A 27634-nucleotide genomic window follows, 5' to 3' on the forward strand; every position below is an offset into this window, starting at 1 on the left:
CAGTGCCTATCAGTGCACATCAATGCCACATATCAGTGCCTATCAGTGCACATCAATGCCACATATCAGTGCCTATCAGTGCACATATGAGCTTCCTTTCAGTGTCACCTATCAGTGCTGCCTATGAGTGCCATATATGAGTGCTGCCTTTCAGTGCCCATCAGTGATGCCTTTCAGTGCCCATCAGTGCCACCTACCAGTGCCTCATCAGTGCAGCCTATCAGTGCCATCACTGCAGCCTCATTAGCGCACATCAGTGAAGGAGAAAAAAATCACTTATTTACAAAATGTTATAACAAAAACTAAGAAAAATTAGGTTTTTTTTCAAACTTTTCAGTAGTTTTTGGTTTGTTTAAACAAAAAATAAACCCAGAGGTGATTAAATACCACCAAAGGAAAGCTCTGTCTAAAAAAAAAAATGATAAAAATTTCATATGGGTACAGTGTTACATGACTGCGCAATTGTCATTCAAAGTGCGACAGCGCTGAAAGCTGAAAATTGGCCTGGGCAGGAAGAGGGTGAAAGTGCCCTGTAGGCAAGTGGTTAAAATACATTTACATACAAGCTCAGCTGATATAGAAATATGTGTGAACTAGAAACAGAAAAGACAGGTGACTTGAGTGAAAAAAAAATACCAACAAAAAGTGTGTATGCATTTATAAATAAAGTGTCATACCTGTATCTGGGAAGCATGGAGATCCATGGTGATAATGTGATCAGCTCCAGCTACAGACAGCATGTTTGCAACCAGCTTGGCAGATATAGGAGCCCGACTCTGTTTAAATAAAAGTATTAACAATGAGATATGAAAAAAAATAAAACAAAAACAGAGAGGAGCCACACAGAGTTTCAATACACCTTCAATGTAAGATATAAGGGGGATATGTCCTGGGGCTCATCGTCAGAAACAGATTTAGTCTGGTCATCGCTTGCTTACAAATGCATAGCCTTAATAAAAACACAAGTGTCAGTGTTGTGATGGTGCACAGGTTAAGACTTGGATCCCGCTAAGGCTAGGTTCACACCTATGCAGGTTGCATTAGAGCAGTTTCTACATTGCGTTTTTGCCTCATTTTGCGTTTTTCTTTCATTTTTCTTGTTGCCAGGCAGATTTGAAACAAAAAAACGCATAAAATCCACAGCAAAAGATGCACTACATTTTCTGCAGCATTTCCATTGAAGTCTATACAACCAAAAATGCTACTTTTTGCATTAAAAAAAGTCCGACCCTTTCTAAAAAATGCACCGGATAAAAACACGGAGATGTGAACATGTCCCAAAGGAAATCATGTTAAATGGACTATACTGCGTTCCTGCAAAATGCTGCGGAAAACACTTAGGTGTGAACCTAGTGATACATATGCAGCGAATTTCCTCTCTAAACATAACATACTTGACTATGGTCTTGCCTTGAGGTATTCCACACCTGTGTCTCTGGACAAAAATGCCACTGTGTGTCAAATTAATGAAATGTATGTTTTCTGCAAATTAGTTTTACTTTCATTTAGAGCTTACCTATCGCTGTTCCTACATAGCAGTTACGCCTCTAGCACGTGAGTGGCTGAGCCGGTTCATCATACATGCCACTGACTATATCTCTATCTATCTATATATCTATCTTTTTTTTTTTACACATATGCTCATACACTAAACTGTACTAGTGTTTGCAATAGCACCAGAGCATATCTGAGTATAGTAGACAACAGTCAGACACTGCCATACGCTTATACAGTACATTTCCATGTTGGTCCAATTTTCCATTCTGCACAGAATGCCAAGAAATTCTGTGATTGGACAAGACAGTCCTGTTCATCCACCCCACCTCTCCCCTTGTCCAATTAGAGAATGCCTTGCATTCTGTAAATAGAATACAAGATGTTTTATCAATGGGTGAGAGGGAGGAGGAGAGTGAGCATTAAATCTCTAATCCTGCACTTTAGGAAATGGTAAATAACAGGAGTAGTCTCTGTAAAATCAAAGCTGACAGTAAATCTACTACTTCAGGAGGGCTACGGGAGATGCTAAAAATCTTAGTGAACTTTTTTTTATATATATCGCATTTAGATTAGAGATAACCAAGCTGGACCAATTTACATAATGATTTTTCTTTTTTCTGGGGTTTGGCTTTAAGAAAATGTATTTATAAAATGCTGCAGAAACGCATTAGTACATACTGCCATCTTGTGGTCACTAATAGAAACATGTCAGCTTTCAAAAGCTCATCTAACCCTTTAAAGGCATTTTTAGCAATGTGCCTAGAAAAGAGGGATACAAGAAGGAATTTCAACAAGTGCACATACCATGCAATCAAAATGGAATGGAAAAAGGTTGTCCATTAGTTTGAATACAAATAAGTGAAATGTTTCTCATAGCTGGCCTAGCACCAATGCAAGCATATATCACAAATGTCTTCCACTGAACCACAGACAATTCTTTGAAATGCTAAACAAAGTACAGCCACAGATGTCACTGCCAGTTTATGTATGCAGCAGCACATAGCTAGCTCTGCTTTTGCTGGAATGAACAGCTTATATTAGGGATGCACTGATATCACTTCTTTTTTGACAAGGGCAAAATTGTAAGGGCTAGACCCATGTCCACAGGCAAAAGCACCTACAATGGGCATACGAGTATCAGAATTGTAGCATGGAGCAATGGAAGAAGGTGGCCTGGTCTGATGAATCATGTCTTCTTTTACATCATATGGATGGCTGGGGTGTGTGTGTTGCTTACCTAGGGAAGAGATAGCACCAGGATGCACTATGGGAGGAAAGCAAGCTGTCAGAGGTAGTGTGAGGTTTTGGGAAACATTCTGTTGGGAAACCTTGGTCCTGCCAATCATATTGATGTTACTTGACATGTACCAACTACATAAACATAGCTGATAACCAAGTACACCCCTTCATGCACATGGTATCCACTGACAACAGTGACCTCCTTTAGCAGGATAATGCACCCTGCCACACTGCAAAAATAATAATAAAAGGTTTGAGGAACACAAGTCTGAGGTATTGACTTGGCCTTCAAATTGTCCAGATCTCAAGCCACTGACTGTGGGATGTGCTGGAAAAATTAAAAAAAAACCAAAAAAACAAAACTGATCCATGGAGGCCCCACCTTCCAACTTACAGGACATAAAAAGGATCTGCTACTAGCGGCTTGGTGCCACATATGACAGCATACCTTCAGCGCTCTAGTGAAGTCCATGCCTCGATGCGTCAGGGCTATTTTAGTAGCAGAGGACCCACTAAATATTAGGTGGGTGGTCATAATGTTATGGTTAATCAATGTGTACACACAATATCTGAAATGCCAAAACATTAACTTTAAAACACAAACGTAAAATGAGTAAATTATGAGTACAGTATAGTGTTTGGTTATTGACATGTGTATCAATATAGTGATTCAATTAAAGTGGTTGTAAACCTTTACATAGACCCCAGTGACACACAGAGACAAAGCAAATCCTCCTGCATAAGTTGTACCTGTTTAAACGGCTGCGGAGGAGAGACCACTGGAGATAAAGTCCAGAATGTATACAGAGTGTCAGCTTCTAGAAAGCAGGGGGTGGGGAGCCGAATTTAAAAAATGCAGAGCTCAGTGAGAGCCGATTGGAGGGAAAGAACACAACCCACAAAGCACACAACACTGAGGCTGTCAATCACAGGTAGTGTGCTGGAGCTCTCTCCTCGGTCATCTTTTACCTCTGTGTCAAGTAAATTGGTCATAACAGACACATGCTGATAGAGGAATGAGGCAGCAGATAGAAATTACGCTTACTTCTTTGGATTGAGAAAAGTGCACACTATAGAGTAATATGCGTTGTTCATATTTCATATCATAGGTTTGCAACAACTTTAAAAGACCCCTAGTTACCAACTAAGGAAATGCATGAAACAGCACCTAAAATAAAGCTAAATTTATTTGCATGTTCACGATCCAAAAAAATTTCTGCTGTCATTCTAATGTGTCAACATACTGAAAAAGCTATTAGCAAGACCCTAAATGTAGAAAACATGGCATAGGTTGGGTATTCAGGAACGTTCATAATTGTGAACAGCCATGTATGAGGATCAGGTATTATAATGCTTATGGAACTCAAATCATTTTATGAATTTTGAAAGGACAGATGTGTTTTCGCTTGAAATCACGCAACTGGTAAAATGCTAGAGGTTATTTTATAATTCATAGGAAGTTGAATATAAATATATTCACTCTTTATTCTGCAGCAACATCAGTGGGTATTATGAGGTACCACATAAAAATCAATTTTCATAGCAAATGCTTTTAAGCAGAGATTAAAGTAGCTGTGAACCCTAACTAAATAATTGCCATTTTTTTCTCAAAATTCTTTTTCCCTTTTTTCATGCTGGCAATTTCATGCAGCCTCTAGAATTCACTTCCGGTCTATATGCATGTACTCCAGTGATGGCTGCATGGCATTTATCAGGGCAGATTTCCAGATGGAGAAGAGGGGAATGTTGCTCTGCAAGGTGCATCAGCATGGTCACTTGTAGTCTCTTTAGGTAAGTGTGTGTATAATGCTGGAGAACAATTGGGAGACAGAAATATAACATGATATGCCTGACAATTACTTTAATGGCAAGATCACCGGGTGGTATTTTACTGAAAACTGCAGATTTAAAAAATCATCAAGAGGTCTTTGGAAAACACAGTAACATGTGAACCTATTGCCATCCCTGTAACACATGTGGCAGCAAAAGCATGTGCTTTAAAGCTCACGTCACACATGTGTCATGATGTTTCTGTGCTGACAGCACGTTCCCAACACAGAGACCAAGCTGATAAAGACAATGCTCAGTCCCCACTAACGAACAGTAGCTAGAGAGGCAGGCAGGCAGGAAGGGGTTAAAACTTAAATGCTTTTAGTCATTTTGTTTATATTTAATAGGAATTTTATTGTATGTTCTATATTGCACAAGTTTAATCTACATTTTTGGCGGACTGGAGGCAGAATGGAACCTCTCAAGCAGTCTTATTTTATATTGTCCTAAATTATCTGGGACTATTTGTACTCCCACATCCTCTTGGTAGCCATGTCAGTAATGTAGGAGTTGGTTGTATTCCCAGTCCAAAAATCATTACTTGACCCCATAGGAAAAACAAAACAGGAATATTTATATGTTTACAGAGTATGCATCCACATCAGTCCTTGCCCCCAAGAAGCTTACAATCCTACCCTGTACAGATACGCACACATACTAGGGCAAATTCAAGGAGAAGCCAATTAACTTGCCACTGCTGAATATTGAAGGAAACCAGAGTACCTAGAGGAAACCCATTGAAGCACATGTAGTGAGCTGAATGAGATCCCTATATACCGAGGACCCTGGTGCTGCACGGCAGGAGTGCTAATTGCTAACCACACTGCTGTTTTCGCAACACTTTTCTAGTTATTAAAAAAAAAAAAAAAAATTGTCAATACATTTTACATAATGGCACTTCTAGTTATGATTAGTAGAATAATCACTGGAGCACTGATCCTGGCTTGTGGAAAATAGTTGCACTTTTGGGTCTTCCTATTATGTGATAAAGTCATTTAAATTGCCAAGGCATTTAACTAGCACAAAATAATGACTTTTTATCCAGCATATACCATGCACTAACACTGCTCCACATCTGTCATCAAGGAGCAATATCACAGTTGGTCTCTGTCATGACATTTACACGTGCTGCAGATTATTCTTGCATTCCATTTCTGGAGACAGACAGCAGCTTTACTCACTAACTGGTTAACAGGTCGTTTTGCAGAAAATATGCACAGAAAAAAATACACTTCATATTTTCAAGAGACTACATAGAGATGTTAAAAGAAACCATTTATTTTTTACAAGGTATGACAATTTTTAACCTATATATTTAACGTTTAATGATGAACTCTGGAAAGCCATAGTGTGGGTCAAGGTTGCTGAAACACATCCACATGCTGTGCCATTAGATTAATGATTTTCAATTTGCATCTATGTTGGGTATCATTAATATGGTTACCTTTTACTGTAGAAAAGGGTAGGACTTTAAAACTTTAAGTACGGTTTGGATAAAAGTGTATACATTTCTAAACAAAATTTTATTTTTAAAGAAATCATTTAATACAGGGTTTAGCTCTGATAATAGAAACAGTGAGCATTAAATATTTTCTAAAGAAAGCACTGCAGAAGCTGTTTTCAGACTCACCTTGTACAGAGCATCTTCAAAGTCAGGCAGGGAACAGAATAAGTCAGTGCCTGACAGCACTCTGCGGGGAACGTGAAACTTGGACTCACTGTTAAGGGCATGCACCTCATTAAGGGCTAAACAAAAAGAAGGTATCTGGAGCATCTTCCTCAAGGGGTTGTGGATGGGGCATAGGAGGAGGACTTAATCCCAGGTGACCAGTTCCCACAAAGCCCTCTGAATATAATTCATCCCCTACAAAGGAGTTCCTTTAGCAGGGATCCAGATCCCCAGCCTGCCAAAAAAGACAAAGAGAACCCTGATGTTTGAACCTCTCCCTTTGCTGAGCAGATAAACCAGTTAATGCAAGCTAGATGCTAATGCATGGTCTTTAAGGTTCACCATGCAGTTGCGAGTAGTGCTACTCATAGGGGCCAGGATACTTGTCCTACTGGAGGAGGCATGGGCAGTGCAGCAGCTACGTGATGTACCGGTAGTCAAATCTAGGAAGAGGTAACTATCTGCTCAGGGGACACAGACTGCAGCCCCGAGTATGCATCACTCTACTGTGGAGGGAGGAGGGTCTTCGAGAGACCACCCCACTCACCTGAGGAGACACCTGAGGTAGTCTCTGGTCATGCAACTCCATACAGACAATGTGGGTTTCTTGCTCTGAGCTCAGTTCCATGCAACAGAAGGGAAGTGGGGTTGCGAAGGACCAAAAGACAAATGAAAGAAAGGGAGGCTAGACTGAAAAGGGGATCCCCCAATGCCGTATACATGCCTGACATAAGTTAAGGACCGGTCCAGATGCACAATCAGCATCCAACTTGAAGAAATGGGGGCACGCCACTTATTTAAAAAGACGACTTTTCAGACAGATTAGCTGACCTCTGGCTTCGAGCCCTATGTGTTTAATGGGACTCAGGCTGAATGTCTTAAAGTACCTACTGCTGAAGTAGATGGGATTGTAGAAGTGTGTCCTTAGACCCCTCCACAGACCACCTGCGTTGAGGCAGAAGCATATTCTGGCTACTTATGGCACTGATAATAGCCTCAAGAGCAGGGCTGAAAAGACATCTCTCCAAGGTTCAGCAAGTCAGATTCTCCTTGAAGCATCAACTTCCCAACCATGTAGCCAGAAAGCTCAGCACATCTGTACAAACATGAGTCCAATGTAAGACAAAATTCAGATGCTTGTAACGAGCCACCACAACTGAAGTACAAGACTCCAGGTATTTGCTGCATCCACTCCATGAACCTGGGACCATTGGGTGAGGTATCCTTTTTGGCATAACCCATCCATTCAGACACTGTCTGACAAGTTGAAGTCAACACCAATACAGGACGGTGGGCAGGACCAGTCAATTCAAACTGGGATTTAAGTAGGGATTCTAGCTGCCTGTCAGTGTCTTCTAAAAGATGAGCACATCCTCAAGTAATCAAGTAATAATTTTGTTAGGGGAGTTCAATGGTGTATCTAAGGTGGGAACAGACCACTGGTTTACAAATTCCCTCTAAAAGATGGAAAGGCCGAGACACACTCTCAGATTTGGCTTCCATTTTGCATAGAGAAACGTCTTAAAAGTGTCAAACCAAAATCAAAACCAGTCAATATATGCAATTATTAATACACACGATTTGTATAGCGCCAACAGTTTACACAGCGCTTTACAATATAAAGGGGGACAGTGCAATTACATACAGTTTCTGTACATTACAAAATTCCTGGCTGATCCTGCTGTTTACAATCCCTCCCTCCTTGTCTGTGTCCCTGCTGCAGCCTGAGATTGTGTAGACCAACTGTTGACATCTACTAAGCATGCTCCAGTTTTGGTTCCCTTCTAAGTTGTTCCTTTGTTCCTCTTTCCCATCTATGCAGCCCATGTAACTATAGTCACACATTAAGGGGGTATACACAGTGATAACTGACACTCCCTCTCCCTACTCTACTCCTCCATGTCCTCATATTGCTAAACACTATTGGGGCAGGATATAAGATAGTCATTAATAGAGGCTGCTCCTATTAGTCTCAGCACATACACACATAGACACAGCCTACGATTGGCAGAACATCCTTCAGATCTCCTTACACTGTGAAAAAAATGAATGGTATTGTCAGTCAACTTCTCTCTCAGAACTTTCCTTGGGGACATGAAAGATCCAGGAAATGTCAATTGACTGATGAACAGCAATGATTAATTAGGGTACTTTTCTTCTTTTTAAAGTTTTTTTATATTAAAATTAAACACAGTGGCATGATCTTTATGATTAGAAGGTTTAATGGCAATTAAACATTATACTGTATGTTTACGTTTTTTAGATTGTAAGCTCTAACGAGCAGGGCCCTCTGATTCCTCCTGTATTCACTTGTAACTGTGCTGTCTGCCCTCACATTGTAAAGTGCTGCGCAAACTGTTGCCGCTATATAAACCCTGTATAATAATAATATTATTATAATAATTTTAAATAGTGGGTGTATATATAGCTTCAGTAATCTTAAATGACAAGGCCTGGAGCTGATTGATCCTGCAGATGCAGGATGGAATGCACTGCATCAATAATGTCTAAAATAAGCCCCTGTAAAATCTGAGGTTAGGGCAGGAGACTGCGGTGCTCGAAAAAACAGTATCCTTAGAGACAGACGTCTGGGACTCAGAATCTGAGTCAGATGCAAAAAATTTCAGCCTCCACACAGGATTCAACAACTTGACATCCAAACATAGGCTTTAAGGTACTGCATGCCCTTGAGCGACTAATGTCCTTACAACAGTCTCACACATACACCCAATCTAGAGGTTTACATGGTAGTTAGTTATCCAATCAGTATTTATCTGCTCAATAGACACTCTATTTAACCTCACAATTAACAGCTACCAGTTGGTGTTATTTTGAAAGTGATAACCAGTGTGATAACAATTTGTAACTATCCCAATATGGAAGAAACATATGTAGCACCCTCTAGTGTGCTACTAATGTTAGTGAGGGTACATTTACTGTGGTATGATTCATGGTAACTATGCGAGTATGTAATTAGGTCGGGTCACTGCAGGTCAAGTTGGGTGACTCAGCAGATTAGGACTCAATCACCTTGGTCTCAAGACTGTCTGTGGTCTTGGAGGTGGTCCCCTGGGTGGGGGGGGTCCTTTGCCTCCAGGCTGGGGTCTGGCTGGCTCAGGAAGATGCATTCAGCATCACGGTATGAACAGGATCCTAGCCCGAGAGCAGTGGGAGCAAGCAGGACAAAGTGAGTATATCAGCACACCCAGAGATTCACAAGGGGAGAGACTGCCATATGTAGCAAGATTTCAAAGGACAGCGCTGTGCTTAAACCTTTAACCTTGTCCTGGGAGATCATCAGAGCAGCTCAGAGGGCTGGTAGTGTCTGCAGGCTGTGGAGCTGGGAGCAGTTCTACAAAGGAGATAGTGTGTAGTTTGCAGCAATCTGTGCTAATTTTCAGGGGGGCCCGAGAGTCCCTACTCCATAAAAGGCTTTTGCTACTGATCCGTAAAGATTGACTGTATCCGGGGAGAAGAACAGTCCAGGATCTTTCTCCATACATAGGAAGGAAGTTGTCCCTGTGCGCTGCTTCCGTCAAGTTGGGCATCCCAGAATCCCTGATACCCCTTCCAAGTTACTTCCTCCAATAAAATAACAAAAACCAAGCTCATGGACTTTTCACCGATACTGGATGCAAGCGTGGAAAAATACATGTTGCCTGGTAGTGCAAATCTTAGGAGGACCCAGAAACACAGCCGCTCTCAAGAGGGTAGCGCTACAAATACAGTCTTTATACATAGCTATCTGTATCACAATACAATTTTTTAAATTACTGTAATAAGCAATTTATTTTTTCATAAAACATTTTTCCTACTGACCTTCCCTAATCAGAAATACTATGAACTGGCAAACATACAGAGAGAGAGGAATAAGAAAAGGCATAACTATGAAGGAACAGTGCACATGACATCGCTGCATGGAAATATTAATATAGGCATGCCATGTGACACCTTGGTCTCCGAGAGAATAAATATGTACTATGGCTACAAACCTGCCCTCACTACAATTTTCATTGCAAGGCTAGAATTGTAAACTGCCAAAATGTTTGTGCAGGTTTGCTTTCCAGAATATGTAAAAAGAAAATTATTATTACACAATTCTCCAAGTTGAAGTAAACTGGCAGCAATTTCTCTTCCACAAGCTAAAGGTTATTTAAACATTATTATAGTACTAGAGTAAAGTTTACTCTTGAAGGAAAGACCTTGGGATTGGTTATCTTGTTTCCTTAAACAGCATCAAATCACATTGTAATATATTATATTTTTTAGTAAGCAGATATAAATGGCTTTTGGTTCCTGACGCAATGTGCTTTGAAACTTCTATAAATTTACTGAATAGAACAAATTTGGTATAATAGAAAATATATATTCTCACAATCTGCTGCCAACATACATTTTAAATTGCATATGAAGCAAAATTATTTTTGCATTTTGGATAGAGTTGTGGGATATTAGAACCTGTCAGGTTTGTAATGCTGATGGGAACCCAATTTTACACCCCCATCTGTCAATGGATACAAAAAAACCCCCAAAAAACACAAAAAACTGGAAACTCAGCAAAAAATGCAATATTCAACTGCACAGCCATTCTGTAAATATGAGCCAAAAAATCTCTAACAGCTTCCTCTCACAGTGTTTGAAAAAAAAAAAAAAAAAAAAATTCATAACATTCATCAGTATATTCCTTGTCATTACTAATTCCATCATTGGGAGCAACCTCCCACCTTTATGTCCTTGGTGTGGAGCACTTAAAGCAAGACATGGAAGGAATTAGCATTCTACAAAATGTTTCACAGATGAGGTTGTAATCATGTGCAAAGCAATGATCACTTTTTCTTTTTCAGGAGTGATCAGTAAATATTTGATCACATTTTCTGGTACGTAGTTAGGAAAATATAGATTTCCTGGATTTAGCCATTCTCCCAGATGGAACAAAGCTGTATACTAAAAACACACTTCGAAAAAAGTGTGATTACCAACAAACAGTTGTAATCATTCAAAATGAATGGAAAATATTCCTAAAGGGCAAATAAGTAGACCAAATTGTTACATAACCACTTGCCCTCCAAAGGATTTACCTCCCTTCCTGACCAGGCCATTTTTTGCGTTACTTTGAGAATTGTGCAGCCATGGAACACTGCACCCAAAGGAAATTGACTGTAATACTTCAATTGTTAATAAAATTTTTGACTTTTTGCTATTAAACATGTCCAGTAATTTTTTTTTTAATCCAAATTTTGTCAAAACTTTAGGCCAAAATGTATTCTGCTAAATGTCTTTGCTAAAAAAAAAATCCCAATACGTGTAAAATAATTGGTTTACATGAAAGTAATAACGTTTACAAATGGTGGTATATGGTGGTACACACAGGCATTTTTTTTTCAAATTATCAGCGACTTATAGTGGGACTGCGGCGGGCATTCTGACACTGGGTGGAAATGACTTGGTGTTACTGACACCAATACAGTTATCAGTGCTAATAAAAAGCACTGACACTGTACTAATAGCACTGGACTGGAGGGGTTAACATCTAGGGTTGACTGATCAAAGGGTTAACTGTGTGCTGGGTCTGTTTTACTAGGGGCTGTGTGTGTGCTTCACTGTAAGCACACTGCTTTGCATGGCTGTGCTGTGCACTGCCATGAAAAGCAGTGTGCCGGAGCTGACAGGGAGAACTGTTTTGGCAATCACTGGTCAGGACCCTGTGATTGACTGCCACGAATGGTGGCGCGGATATGTGCACACCTCCCTACCCGAAAATGCAAAATCATGTATATATGAACGTGATTTTGCGCACTCGTGCCACCCTGTAGCAGTATTTCTGCTATAGGGCGGCCAGGAAGTAGTTAACAAGGACTATGAAGAGCAGAGTAATGTCCTGATAGAACATTTTGTGAGAAAGGCGTATAAAAAAAAAACCCAGAAACTGGAAAGGATAAAAAAAAAAAAGAATGTTGGTAGGAAAGATATAGATAAATTGTTGAACAGAGAGCAGAACAAAAATAAAGATAAGGAACATGCCTTTACAGCAGAATTCAGTACGGACACCTGGGAGTAGAAAATAAAAATATAAAGAGGCATTGGCCTATCCTCATGAAGGACAAAATATTGGCCAATATCTGCCCAAAAAGACCAAAGTATATTTATAAAAAGCCAGCATCATTGACAAATTGAATAGACAAGAATGTAATAAAAAAAATCCCCAAAAAAACAAAAAACAACATTCTTGGCTACAAAGTTATTCTACATATGAAAGAGGTGTATTGCATGCAACTAGCAGGGATAAAGTCAGACAGCTTACACATTTTTCTTCTAATCGTATGAAGGAGGTATACAAGATAAACTCCTTTATCTTGTTCCATAGCACCCATGTCACCTACATACTTGACTGCCCTTGTGTCCTCCAGTACATGAGCAGAACACCCAGATGTTTGAGTAACCGTATTAGTGAACATGCTAACACAAAAATGGGTACTTCAAGACACTTTAAAAGGTTTATAACAGCGCTGCAAGGGAACATTTTGTGGCATAGAAAAAGTAGTAGGAGATTAGCAGATATGAAAAAAACTGTTGTCACAGAATGAAACAAAACAGATACAGTGGATATAAAAAAAGTCTACACACCCCTGTTAAAATGTCAGGTTTCTGTGATGTAAAAAAAATTGAGACAAAGAATTAATTTCAGAACTTTTTCCACCTTCAAATGTAACCAGGACTGTACAACTCAGTTGAACAACAAACTGAAATCTTTTAGGTAGATGGAAGTGAAAATAAAACTAAAATAATATTGTTGCATAAGTGTGCACACCCTTAAACTAATACTTTGTTGAAGCACCTTTTGATTTGATTCCAGCAGTCTTTTTGGGGATGAGTCTATCAGCATGGCACATCTTGACTTGGCAATATTTGCCCACTCTTCCTTGCAAAAACACTCCAAATCTGTCAGATTGCGAGGGCATCTCCTGTGCACAGCCCTCTTCAGATCACCCCACAGATTTTTCGGATTCAGGTCTAGGCTCTGGCTGGGCCATACAAAATGTTAATCTTCTACTGGTGAAGCCATTCCTTTGTTGATTTGGATGTATGCTTTGGGTCATTGTCATTATAGATGAAGTTCCTCTTCATGTTCGGCTTTCTACCAAAGCCTGAAGGTTTTGTGCCAATTTTGTGCCAATATTGACTGGTATTTGGAACTGTTCATAACCACTGTATATACACAGGACACCCTGGCACCCTCCGAATTGATTAATTTAAACTGCTTTATTGCTAATTATTAATGATACAGTTTTTAATTGGTCCTAACTCCTGTTTTAGACAAGTGTTGATCATAGGATTAGCAGAATAGCACAGAGCATAAAAGGAGCAAAAATATGGCACAAAATTCAATCAGGGCAATAAAGGGTTAAGTAGAGTATAAGAAATGCAGAATGAATCATTCCTGCATTGCTCCCTGAGCACTTTATGATTATTGTGGAAGCACTGGACTCTTTATGAATGAAAACACTGGACACCTTGTTAATGCTGATTTATTGAGAGTTATTTTGTGATGCACTTTAATTCCAAAATCAGTAGGCATTCATAATGTGGAGGGGAAGAGGTTCCTTCTTAACAGAGCGCTGTATATATAGTTTTAATTCCAGCACCTAAATGGTGTTTGATACAGCTGTTAAGAAATGTATTTATTCATTTGTTTAACTCACCTAGCATGTGCCAAGTAAAAATAGACTGGTACGACACAAATGACTTCTGGATTTTGGAACGATTCTGGATCTCAGTGAATGCAAGTTACTGTCAGTGGTTTCTAAAACCAGTAAGCCCTTGGCATCTTATATATATGTCTTAGACCTTGTTCACATGGGTGATAACTTGCATGCCCTGTTTTAATGGTATGGGGATGCAAAGCTGTTATATGCATCCCTGTGCTGGCAGTCCCATAGATGTCTATTGGGTCAGGTGGCTGTACGGACACAGCTTCTGTGTCTCAATATGACATCCATGTGGGTGTGTGTCCGAGAATTCAACCTGGGTGCATTTGGGGCTGTGAACCCCCATGGATGTCACATCAGCTGTTTTTGTGCAGCCACCTGTCCTAGTAGACATCTCTAGGACTGCAGGTGGAGGGTAAGAAAAAGTAAGGATTGTTGTTTTTTTTTTTAAAATGCACAAAAAAAAAAAGGTAAAAAAAAAAATTAGGACTCTAGAACCACTTTAATTATGCATTATTAATAACAAAAATCTTAATACAGGCGTACCTCGGTTTACGAATTTAATTTGTGCTGCGGGTCTTTTTGTATTGAGAAAAATTTGTAAACTGAAACGCAGTTTCCAATAGGAATGCATTGAAAACCAATTAGTACATTCCGGAGGTAAAAAAAAAGTTAAAAAAAAAGTCTTATGTTTTCAAAACTCTTTGTAAAGTGCACTTTAAAGGCATAAATATTGTACAGGGACATGATTAAAAATGAATTTGTAAAAACAATGAAAACCAATGAATCCGTTCATATTGCGAAAAAAATTTGTAAACAGAGGCATTATTTTCAATGGATTTTCATTCGTAAACCAAGGTATGCCTGTATGTGTTTTTTACAGTCCACCTATCGTTCAGCTTTAATTCTCTGCTTTCTACCAAACCCTGAAATATCAGTTTTGGGTGGACAGATCTTTTAAACTTGTTAGCCATAAACAGTTAAAAAAAACAATCGCTAAACAAGAACATCTTTAACAGTAAGTGCTGTGTATGTAATTCATAGGAAAAAGATAATGAAGGCAGTATAACAAAGCAGTAGAGCTTTCTAAAGAAAAGTGTTATTTACTAGACAAAAATGAATAACTGAACTATTAAGAAAACGCTGTGTACCCAGGGATAGCACATACTGTCAGTTTATACCAAGACTAAGTTTCTATTTGAGCATATGCTGTCAGCATCCCTAGGATAACTCTCTACATTTGGATGGAAACTCAAATAATCATTAACTCAGTGATGCTTATTAGACATTAAGGTGGTTACTCAGAGCATATTTTCTTTTATTGAAAAAAATATCCAGAAGACATAACATGCAATGCTTAGATTAACAGAGGGCACAGTTTACATTTAGAACCCTATATGGAAAATATCTACATTAACATTATCCCAAGTGGATCATGCATGATGTAAAAAAAATAAAGATACACTCTGATCAAAACTAGTAATTAAGCAGAAAAAAACCATGCAGGAAGCACAGCCGTGTTCAGAGCATTATTTTTCATCCAGGAATAGTTGCAGTGCACCAGTACAGCCCAGTCCATTTTGTAGTAACCTAGGATATCTCATGTGCAAAAAATATTCCCATAGAAGAGATTTCCAAAAAAGACTTAGTGTAGCCTCTAACATAGAGTCTGATTTAACAAAGTATCTGTACAAAAATATTTGTCATAGCTACCAATCATATTCATGCTAGAATCTGACTGGCGATTGAAGAAACAAAAGTTAATATTTGAAGTTCCTGACCAGGACATTCTCCTAACCCAAGTGTCTGTGCCTTTTCTACATATAGTGACTACTACTTAAATCATGTCTTAATAGAGTTGTCACAATATACAATAAGATCAGGCTGTATGGTGCACTCTGAAGTACGGAATACATAGAATTTGTATCAGTAATATACACGGTCATATCTCTGTCATGTCATCTCTGTGGTTAAGACCTCGGGCTAGAGCCAGTAACTGAACACTGGAATTAAAAGTAAAAGTCAAAGTTAGCTTGATCTACTGATGACTTGCCATTTACAGTTCAGTGCTTACCACTGGGGCAACAGATATGTGAATAGTAAGAGAATAGTGAGAACTGTTGGAGCAGCTGTACAAAAAATACATAAACACATGCAGGTAAAATCTATAGTATAGCTCTAAAGGCAATTTTCTGGCAGTAGTTCTCCTAAGAACTACCTGTGTCTAAGTCAGGCAGGCATTTACACCAGTGTTGGTAACATTACTGACTTGTGCGGCAAATTCAGATAGTTCTTACTAGCACCATTTTAACAATCTGTGTCTATGGCAGTAACAGATTCTTAAAGAATTACCACCCATTCTCAAATTGGGAAACTGGCAGCAATTAAACTCTGAGCTGGTGTACAGAGGTACACCAGAACTCAAAGCAGTCCTTGCCTGTGTTGGGAAGCTGTTATATACATTATGTGCTGTTGCCCCACCATTTTATTATGTGTGTGTATAATATATATATATATATATATATATATATATATATATATATATATATATATACACACATATATATATATATATATACACATACATATATATACATACATACACACACACACATACATACCACATACATATACACACACACACACACACACACACACACTCTGCTCAGCATAAATGAGTACACCAACAGATTTTTCAGAAAACCTTCACTTTACTTTCAGAATCAACATTTTCTATGGGACACTATACTACAAATTACTCCCACAAATGCAGGCCATTGATTGCAAACAAGATTTGTTAATTTGCACACACAAAAAAAGAATTTTTTCTAACACTAATTCAAAACCATGTTGCAAAAAAATGAACACACCCCAATGTAAGTCTTAGGAGCAAAGCTAAATTTTTGACAACAAAATCCTAATTAACAAGAATTCAAATACAGGCGACTAATTATTCATAAAACCACTTGCCGACTGCAGATAGCTGAATGACGGCATCACCGCGGCTGGCCAGTTCTGCGAGGGCGTTATATGACGTCCTCTGAGAATGCACCCTCCCTTGTGCCCCTGGGGGAGCGCACCCGGCGATCTCCGTTATCACTGTGTCCTACAGACACAGCTGATGACATGATGTGGTAAAAGGCCAATCACAGCGGCCTTTTACCACGTGATCAGCCATGTCCAATGACACAGCAGATCACTGGTAAATGCAGTTGCCGGTTATCGGCTCCACTTTCCTTACGCTGTTACAGCATGAGGAAAGTACTGCCGATAACCAGCAATAATCAGAGGAAAGATCGGCACCGATCATCGGGGCACTGATGATCAGTGCCCACCAGTGCCACCCACAAGTGCCCAGCAGTGTAGCCCCATCAGTGGAGAAAAATTACCTGTTTTCAAAATTTTATAATAGAAAAGAAAAACCTTTTTTTTTTCAAAATTTTTGCTCTCTTTTTTTGTTTATAGTACAAAAAAATAACACCCAGTGGCGAGAATATACCACCAAAAGAAAGCTCTATTTGTGTGAAAAAAAACTTATAAAAATTTCATATGGGTACAGTGTTGCATGACTGCGCAATTGTCATTCAAATTGCGACAGCGCTGAAAGCTGAAAATTGGCCTGGGCAGGAAGGGGGTATAAGTGCCGGTAGGCAAGTGGTTAAACCGGTGTTCCGCAGACAGTTGATTATAAAAGGGCGTTTCCTAACAAAGAAAACCCCTTCCCATTTCATGCTGCTATTGCCATTGTTGCATTTCTGAAGAACAGGGTGAAAGTGATTCCATGGCCAAGTATGTCTCCTGATCTGAACCCAATCGAACACCTATGGGGAACTCTGGAGAGACAAGTTGAGCATCACTCTCCATCCAGCATCCAGGCTCTAAAAGAGGTCGTTCATGAAGAATGGAAAAAGATAGATGTTGCAATATGTCACCAACTTGTTCATTCCATGCGTAGAAGACTTGATGCTGTCCTTACAAATCATGGAGGTCATACAAAATACTACATGTAGTAGTTTTTGTTGTGGGGTGTGTTCAGTTTTACTCAAATTAGTTGATGCAAAAATGAAGATTTTGTAATCCAAGTTATATTATAACTTTACTTTCATGTAATAAGCTAAACAAATGATCTATAAAACTCAGTTTTGTAAAAAATGTTGGAAATTGCTCTTATATTCATTGAGATATTGATTAAAATTAACTTTTCAAAAGGGGTACACTCAATGATGCTGAACAGTGTGTGTGTGTGTGTAGTTAGGTCCATATACTATATATTTGGACACAGGCACGATTTTCATACTTTTGGCTCTGTATGCCACCAGAGTAAAATTAAAACTAAATTTGAAGTGAAGACTTTCAGTTTTCATTTAAAGGCTTAAAAACATAAATATCAAGTAAGAATTTTAAAAACTGCAATCATTTTTATACACAGTCCCTCCATTTTCAGGGGACGAAATGTAATTGGAAAAATGTCATAAATAAAATGTTCAGTTTTAATATTTTGTTGAGAATCCTTTACTGGCAATGACAGCCTGAAGTTTGGAACCAATGAACATTACCAAAGACTGCGTTTCCTCCTTTCTGATGCTTTGCCAGGCTCTAACTGCAGCTGTCTTCAGTTGTTCTTTGTGGGTCTTTCTGCCTTTAGTTCTGCCTTCAGCAAGTGAAATGCATGCTCAATTGGGTTGAGAACAGGTGACTGACTCGGCCATTGCAGAATATTCCACTTCTTTTCCTTCAAAAGCTCCTGGGTTGCTTTTGCAGTATGTTTTGGATCATTGTCCATCTGTAATGTGAAGCGCCATCCAATCAACTTTGCTGCATTTGGCTGAATCTGGGCTGACAGTATCTCTCTAAATACTGCAGAATTCATCCAGCTGCTTCTGTCTTCTGTCATATCATCAATAAACACCAATGACCCAGTGCCACTGGAAGCCATGCATGCCCATGCCATCACACTGCCTCAACCATGTTTTACAAATGACGCTGTGTGCTTTGGATCATGAGCTGCTCCAAGCCTTCTAAAACCACTTTTTTCTTCCTGTCATTCTGGTACAGATTAAATCTTAGTTTCATCCGTCCAAAGAATGCTTTTCCAGAACTGGTCTGGCTTTTTTAGATGTTTTAGCAAAGTCTAATCTGGCTTTTCTATTGTTCAGGAGTATGAATGGTTTGCACCTTGTGGTGAACCCTCTGTATTTGTTCTCATGAAGTCTTCTCGTGATTGTAGACTTTGACAATAATACGCCCTCCTCCTAGAAAGTGTCCTTCACTTGTCTGGATGTTGTGAATGGGTTTTTCTTTACCATAGAGAGGATCCTGCGATCATCCACCACTGTTGTCTTCCGTGGACGTCCATGCTTTTTATGTTGCTGAGCTCACCAGTGCGTTCTTCCCTCAGAATGTACCAAACTGTTGATCTGACCACTCCTAATGTTGCTGCTATCTCTTGGATGGATTTGTTTAGTTTTTGAAGCCTTACAATGGCCTGTTTCACTTGCATGGACAGCTCCTTTTAATGCATGATGTAGGTTCACAGCAATAGATTCCAAATGCAAATACCACACTTAGGCTGGCCATACATTATACAATTTTCTTGAGATTTTTGGTTTAGATTTACTAAAAACCATTTAATAGGTCAAACCTAACAACACTTTCAATTGTATCTGATTAGGAAGGCTCTTGCACCACATAGTTGAAGGTAAATCTAAAGGAAATTGGGCAGAAATTGGACTGAAAATTGTATAGTGTATGGCCAGCCTTAGAATCAACTCCAGACCTTTTACCTGCTTAATTGATGAAGAAATAACGAAGCAGCAGCCCACACCTGGCCATGAAATAGCTTCTGATTCAATTGTCCAATTACTTTTGGCCCCTTGAAAAAAGGGGGGATGGCTACTTTTAAGAGCTGTAATTGCTAAACCCTTCCGTGGATGTACATACCCTCAAATCAAACCTGATAGTATGTATTTTCAGCCCATGTCCAGTATATAACTATAACACACACACACACACACACACACACACACGAAAGTCGAAAAATTAGAATATCGTGCAAAAGTACATTTATTTCAGTAATGCAACTTAAAAGGTGAAATATATGAGATAGACTCATTACATGCAAAGCAAGATAGTTCAAGCTGTGATTTGTCATAATTGTGATGATTATGGCTTACAGCTCATGAAAACCACAAATCCACAATCTCAGAAAATGAGAATATTGTGAAAAGGTGCAATATCCTGGGCTCAAAGTGTTCCACTCTAATCAGCTAATTAAGCCATAACACCTGCAAAGGGTTACTGAGCCTTTAACCACTTGCCTACCAGGCACTTATACCCCCTTCCTTACCAGGCCAATTTTCAGCTTTCAGCGCTGCCGCACTTTGATTGACAATTGCGCGGTCATGCAACATTGTACCCATATGAAATTTTGATCATTTTTTCCTCACAAATAGAGCTTTCTTTTGGTGGTATTTAATCGCCACTGGGCGCTTTACTTTTTGCGCTATAAATTAAAAAAAGTGCAAAAAATTTGAAAGAAAAAAAAAAGTTTGTTTCTTTTATAAAATTTTTCAAACAGGTATTTTTTCTCCTTCACTGATTTGCGTTGATGAGGCGGCACTGATGGGCACTGATAGGCGGCACTGATGGGCACTGATAGGCAGCACTAAAGGGCACTGATAGGCAGTACTAATGAGGTGGCACGGATAGGCGGCACTGATAGACAGCACTAATTAGGGGTCACGGATAGGCGGCACTGATATGCAGCACTTATAGGCGGCACTGATAGGTGACACTGATGATGGGTACTGATAGACGGCACTGACTGGCATCACTTCTGGGCACTGACTGGCGGCACTGACTGGCACAACCCCTGGGCACTGACTGGTGGCACTGACTGGCAGCACTGGTGGGTGGCACTGGTGGACAGCACTGGTGGGTGGGCACAGGTGGGTGGCACTGGTGGGCACAGGTGGGTGGCGCTGGTGGGCACAGGTGGGTGGGCACAGGTGGGTGGCACTGCTGGGCACATGTAGGTGGCACTGCTGGGCACAGGTAGGTGGCACTGCAGAGTGGCACAGGTGGGGGCACTGCTGGGCACAGGTGGGGGCACTGCTGGGCACAGGTGGGGGCACTGCTGGGAATGGGTGGGCGGGGCTAGTGGGCGCACAGCTGATCGGAACTTGCGGGGGTCACTGCTGGGCACCGATCATCAGGGCACTGATCATCAGTGCCCTGATGATCGGTGCCGATCCCCGCTCTGACAACTGCCGGTTCTCGGCAGTACTTTCCTCACGATCTGACAGCGTGAGGAAAGTGCAGCCGAGAACCGGCACTTGCATTTTCCTGTGATCAGCGTGTCATTGGACACCGCTGATCACGTGGTAAAAGGCCGGTGGGATCGGCCTTTCACCACATCTCGTGATCAGCTGTGTCCGTAGGACACAGCGATCACGGAGATCGCCGGGTGCGCGCCCCCTGGGGCGCGCAGGAGAGCGCGTTCTGGGAGGACGTCATATGACGTCCACTCAGAACTGGCCGGCCGCGGTGAAGCCGTCATTCGGCTATGCGCGGTCGGCAAGTGGTTAAATGGTCTCTCAGTCTGGTTCAGTAGGAATCACAACCATGGAAAAAACTGCTAACCTGACAGTTGTGCAGAAAACCATCATTGACACCCTCCATAAGGAGGGAAAGCCTCAAAAGGTAATTGCAAAAGAAGTTGGATGTTCCCAAAGTGCTGTATCAAAGCACATTAATAGAAAGTTATGTGGAAGGGAAAAGTGTGGAAGAAAAAGGTGCACAAGCAGCAGGGATGACCGCAGCCTGGAGAGGATTGTCAGGAAAAGGCCATTCAAAAGTGTTGGGGACTTTCACAAGGAGTGGACTGAGGCTGGAGTCAGTGCATCAAGAGCCACCACACACAGACGGATCCTGGACATGGGCTTCAAATGTCGTATTCCTCTTGTCAAGCCGCTCCTGAACAACAAACAATGTCAGAAGTGTCTTACCTGGGCTAAAGAAAAACAGACCTGGTCGGTTGCTCAGTGGTCCAAAGTCCTCTTTTCTGATAAGAGCAACTTTTGCATCTCATTTGAAAACCAAGGACGCAGAGTATGGAGGAAGAATGGAGAGGTACACTGCAAGATGCTTGAAGTCCAGTGTGAAGTATCCACAGTCTGTGTTAATTTGGGGAGCCATGTCATCTGTTGGTGTTGGTCCACTGTGCTTCATTAAGTACAGCGTCAACGCAGCCGTCTACCATGAGATTTTGGAGCACTTCATGCTTCCTTTCGCAGACGAGCTTTATGGGGATGCGGACTTCATTTTCCAGCAGGTCTTGGCACCTGCCCACACTGCCAAAAGCACCAAAACCTGGTTCAATGACCGTGGGATTACTGTGCTTGATTGGTCAGCAAACTCACCTGACCTTAACCCCATAGAGAATCTATGGGGCATTACCAATAGAAAGATGAGAGACATGAAACCGAACAATGCAGATGAGCTGAAGGCCGCTATTGAAGCATCCTGGTCTTCCATAACACCTCAGCAGTGCCACAGGCTGATAGCTTCCATGCCAAGCCGCATTGAGGCAGTAATTGCTGCAAAAGGGGCCCAAACCAAGTACTGAGTACATATGCATGCTTATACTTTTCAGAGGTCTGATATTGTTCTATGTACAATCCATGTTTTATTGATTGCATGTAATATTCTAATTTTCTGGGATTGTGGATTTGGGGTTTTCATGAGCTGTAAGCCATAATCATCACAATTATGACAAATCACGGCTTGAACTATCTTGCTTTGCATGTAATGAGTCTATGTATGTATGTATGTATGTATATATATATGTGTGTTTTTATATTTTTTTTTTTTATTAAAAAGGAACCTACACATCCTGCATTATTTGCTGAAGATCCTTTCCCTTTTTCCTGTGAGCATTGACTGTAAAAAGCAGAAACCAGATCTGAATGATCAACCCTGACTGGCTGCTTACAACACATGATCCTCTGCCCTGATCAATTGCTCACAGAATTGCAATACCCGTGTGGTACAAAAAGACTATCTTCCCTTTACTAGAAAATTCTGCCATCAGGAACAAATGTCTCAATAATGCCTCCTTTCAACCTTTCTGGTCTTCTGCACTGCAATAATGACAGGTTCAACACCCTAGTAAAGACTATTTTATCTCTAGTTCCTATGACTAGACATTGGACAGAATGACTAAAACTCGAGCACTCAGAATCTGGTGCAGCTGTTCATCGTAGCCAAGCAGCTGCAAATTTCAGCTTTAGTTAAGATTTGGCAATAAAACCTGGAAGTGGATTTGTTTCTATGCAGAGCTGCACCAGATTTTGCTCCCTACAATTTTAGTAAATATCCCCAATGGTCTTCAACTTATTTTGCAGTTCTCCCAACATTTTCAGTAGAATCTTTGGCAGCTTATACCTGAAACTTGCAATGTGCTCCTTGCCAATCCTTGTAGTATTTGCACTACATTCTTTAGCAGCTAGCCCCAACACACTATGTACTCTGGCAGCTGACCCACGATGCACACAATTTTGAAAGCCCCTCATCCAAACTACATCCTCTTGGCACACATATGCTAGCTATATAAAAGCATAATAAGCAAAGTAAAAGGATAGTAATATCATCATAAGTCACATATTTCCATCACTATGAATTGCAAGGCCTGTTTAAATTCAGGATGCCCAGGCCAAGTTTCTTCTGATGACAAACTGTAAAGCAAAAGCACATTAGGTTCCAAAACCTCACCATGAGGTTACCTAAAATGTCTTTCACTGTCCAAGAGCAGTGATCTATTTATGAATGACAGCAGCAAGTTATAAAAACCCGTATAATAAGCAGAGACGGCTTATCTTACCTTGTCTTTTTTGTCTTGGCGAGCATATGGAAAACATGGAATGACTGCAGTGACCCGAGAGGAAGAAGCAATCTTGCAAGCATTTATCATGATGAGGAGTTCCATTAGGTTGTCATTGATCTCACCACAACCACTCTGTATGATGTAAACATCTTCCCCCCTCACGCTCTCGCCAATCTCAACACTAATAATAAAAGAAAAAAAAAAAAAAAGGGAAAATAGAATTGTATGTACTGTAAACAATGTTGATTGACACGATGCATCATGACTGCTTAAAAAGTTGTCAGTATAGAATGAAAAAATATTTGTAACAAATAAATATATACATAAAAAGGAAGAGGTTTACATAGATAACTGCGACAGATGTTGGTCAAAACAATTCATGCATAAAGGTGACTGAGCTTTATGTTACCTATGACACTGCCAAAGCAGCAGGGTACACAGAAAAAATGAGTAGCTGGAGCTCTAACCAGCAGGGAGCTTAGGCTTCACTCACTGCAGAGCTACAACTATGACTCAGCAGGGGGTGGCATAATGGACCCCTGTAGAGAGACTACTGCTTCCCTACTCCACTGCAGAAAACAAGGGTCCTCCTATGCAACATGTTGGCAGGAGACGAGATTTTTTTACTCAGGATTTTGCAGATTTCAGAAGACTAAGGCTGGCCATACACTGTCCAATTTTCTGTCTAATTTCTGCCCAATTTCCTTTAGATTTACCTTCAACTATGTAGTGCAAGAGCCTGCCTAATTAGATACAATTGAAAGTGTTGTTTAGGTTTGACCTCATATTTTATGGTTTTTGGTAACTCTAAACCAAAAATCTCAAGAAAATTGTATAGTGTATGGCCAGCCTAAGACTTTGAACACCTTGTTTTGTGATGCACCTGGATTGTATTTAGAAGATTTCCACTAAGGTCATTTGGGTTTTAAAATTGAATTTGACTCTAAGGAAGAGCTTTTGTACTTTCCCATTTACCATTGCAATACACAGAACTGTGGTAATCTAGTCAGTCCATGCTTATTAAAATGGTACTTTAACGCCTTTGGGGTGGGTTCTTCTTGGGGTATGCACAGCAGAATGGCACATTTGACATCTTGTCTCTTCAACCAGTGATGCAGCTACCTTATCATTCCATTGCCACTGCTGATATTTTCTGCTGGTCCACTTCATGGCCCAGTACCTTCAAACTCTGCCAATGGCCAGCCACTGATCTAGTTACTCCTGTACATTCGTGCTACTGTTCAATCATAAGGACACCTGGCTCCATTTTTGGAATCCTACAAATTGCTGGGAATAAGATCATGGGGTACACTGCGCTTGCACTGAACACAAATTTAAAAACAGCTATGAACAAGAGGAATACGTTTGCTGGTTGAATCCCTTTGTAAGTCTCCTCTGGTAGTGAGTACAGGCAGGTACACTATTTAAAATGTAAAGATGAATTGGCTGCTGATAAATTTTCTAATGAAATATTGCAGTGTAATGACAGTGGTTATCTTTGGAAGAAACAGTCAAATGTCATCACATCCTATACACACACACACGTTTCTTCCAGATGGTAGAAGTAGTGAAGTAAAAACAGGAGCCTATCCTTTCAAAAAGAAGTCAGCAATGTCCGCTCCTGTATTTCGGTCTAGTATATTCCCTCAGTATGTAGAAGGCTTAGTTCAATTAACCTCCCTTATTCATAACCAGAAATAACTGGGTATAACAGGGACAAGGTAAACTGCATGAGCAATTGGCCAGTGTTTTAATAAACAGTAATTAAAATGATCCCTTTCATAAAAAAAGGGACCTTTTAAACAGAGGAATGTTTATTGCAAAACAGACATACATTTGCAGATAAAAACACGTAAAAAAGTACCCTTTCAGATCTGTCCCTTAAAGAATTCCAGGCAAAATTATTATATTCCCATGCAGTGGGGCTGTGCCCGCACTGCATGGATTAAATGCTCATTTTGTCTAGGGGCTCAAAAATCAAAGATATACAGTGGGGCAAAAAAGTATTTAGTCAGCCACCAATTGTGCAAGTTCTCCCACTTAAAAAGATGAGAGAGGCCTGTAATTGGCATCATAGGTAGACCTCAACTATGAGAGACAAAACGAGAAAAAAAAATCCAGAGAATCACATTGGCTGATTTGGAAAGAATTTATTTGCAAATTATGATGGAAAATAAGTATTTGGTCAATATCAAAAGTTCATCTCAATACTTTGTTATATATCCTTTGTTGGCAATGACAGAGGTCAAACGTTTCCTGTAAGTCTTCACAAGGTTGGCACACACCGTTGCTGGTATGTTGGCCCATTCCTCCATGCAGATCTCCTCTAGAGCAGTGATGTTTTGGGGCTGTCGCTGGGCACACAGACTTTCAACTCCCTCCAAAGGTTTTCTATGGGGTTGAGATCTGGAGACTAGCTAGGCCACTCCAGGACCTTGAAATGCTTCTTACGAAGCCACTCCTTCATTGCCCGGGGCGGTATGTTTAGGATCATTGTCGTGTTGGAAGACCCAGCCACGTTTCATCTTCAATGCCCTTGCTGATGGAAGGAGGTTTGCACTCAAAATCTCACTATACATGGCCCCACTCATTCTGTCCTGTACATGGATCAGTCATCCTGGTCCCTTTGCGGAGAAACAGCCCCAAAGCATGATGTTGCCACCCCTATGCTTCACAGTAGGTATGGTGTTCTTTGGATGCAACTCAGCATTCTCTCTCCTCCAAACATGATGAGTTGTGTTTCTACCAAACAGTTCTATTTTGGTTTCATCTGACCATATGACATTCTCCCAATCCTCTTCTGGATCATCCAAATGCTCTCTAGCAAACTTCAGACTGGCCCGAACATGTACTGGCAGGGGGACACGTCTGGCATTGCAGGATCTGAGTCCCTGGGGGCGTAGTGTGTTACTGATGGTAGCCTTTGTTACGTTGGTCCCAGCTCTCTGCAGGTCATTCACTAGGTCCCCCCGTGTGGTCCTGGGATTTTTGCTCACCGTTCTTGTGATCATTTTGACCCCACGGGGTGAGATCTTGCGTGGAGCCCCAGATCGAGGGAGATTATCAGTGGACTTGTATGTCTTCCATTGTCTAATTATTGCTCCCACAGTTGATTTGTTCACACCAAGCTGCTTGCCTATTGCAGATTCAGTCTTCCCAGCCTGGTGCAGGTCTACAATTTTGTTTCTGGTGTCCTTCGACAGCTCTTTGGTCTTCACCATAGTGGAGTTTGGAGTGTGACTGTTTGAGGTTGTGGACAGGTGTCTTTTATACTGATAACAAGTTCAAACAGGTGCCATTGATACAGGTAATGAGTGCAGGACAGAGGAGCCTCTTAAAGAAGAAGGTACAGGTCTGTGAGAGCCAGAAATCTTGCTTGTTTGTAGGTGACCAAATACTTATTTTCCACCATAATTTGCAAATAAATTCTTTCCAAATCAGCCAATGTGATTGTCTGGATTTTTTTTTCTCATTTTGTCTCTCATAGTTGAGGTCTACCTATGATGCCAATTACAAGCCTCTCTCATCTTTTTAAGTGGGAGAACTTGCACAATTGGTGGCTGACTAAATACTTTTCTGCCCCACTGTACTTACCTAATCCGCTCCCCTTCCCCCTGCACACTAGTAGTCTTGTGAATGGGCTGTTCCTGAGGCCAGCACGCCCATAGAACAGCTCCAGACGTGAGGATGGCAGGAACAGTCCATTGCTGGACGTACGGGAGTGTGGTTTTCTGTAGGAATGGGCAAGTACAGCTTTTCCCTGGGACAAAACGAGCAATTAACCCATGCACTGCGGGCACAGCCCCACTA

The 27634-nt window shown here is 40.6% G+C and overlaps 1 protein-coding gene across 1 annotated transcript in view; it reads right to left on the bottom strand.

Moving 5' to 3' along the window:
- PRPS2 (phosphoribosyl pyrophosphate synthetase 2) overlaps positions 1–27634 on the bottom strand; it is a 96824-nt gene that overhangs the window by 17801 nt on the left and 51389 nt on the right. Inside the window, exons 2-3 of the mRNA XM_089652995.1 lie at positions 23822–24005; positions 678–776 (exon numbers count right to left, since the gene is read on the bottom strand). Coding sequence (XP_089509121.1) covers positions 678–776; positions 23822–24005 — 283 coding nt within the window. The remainder of the gene's footprint in view (positions 1–677; positions 777–23821; positions 24006–27634) is intronic.

The sequence above is a fragment of the Staurois parvus genome, unplaced genomic scaffold (genome assembly GCF_062004578.1).
Source record: "Staurois parvus isolate SC_StPar_1 unplaced genomic scaffold, SC_StPar_1.0 ptg000696l, whole genome shotgun sequence".
NCBI classification, from domain to species: domain Eukaryota; kingdom Metazoa; phylum Chordata; class Amphibia; order Anura; family Ranidae; genus Staurois; species Staurois parvus.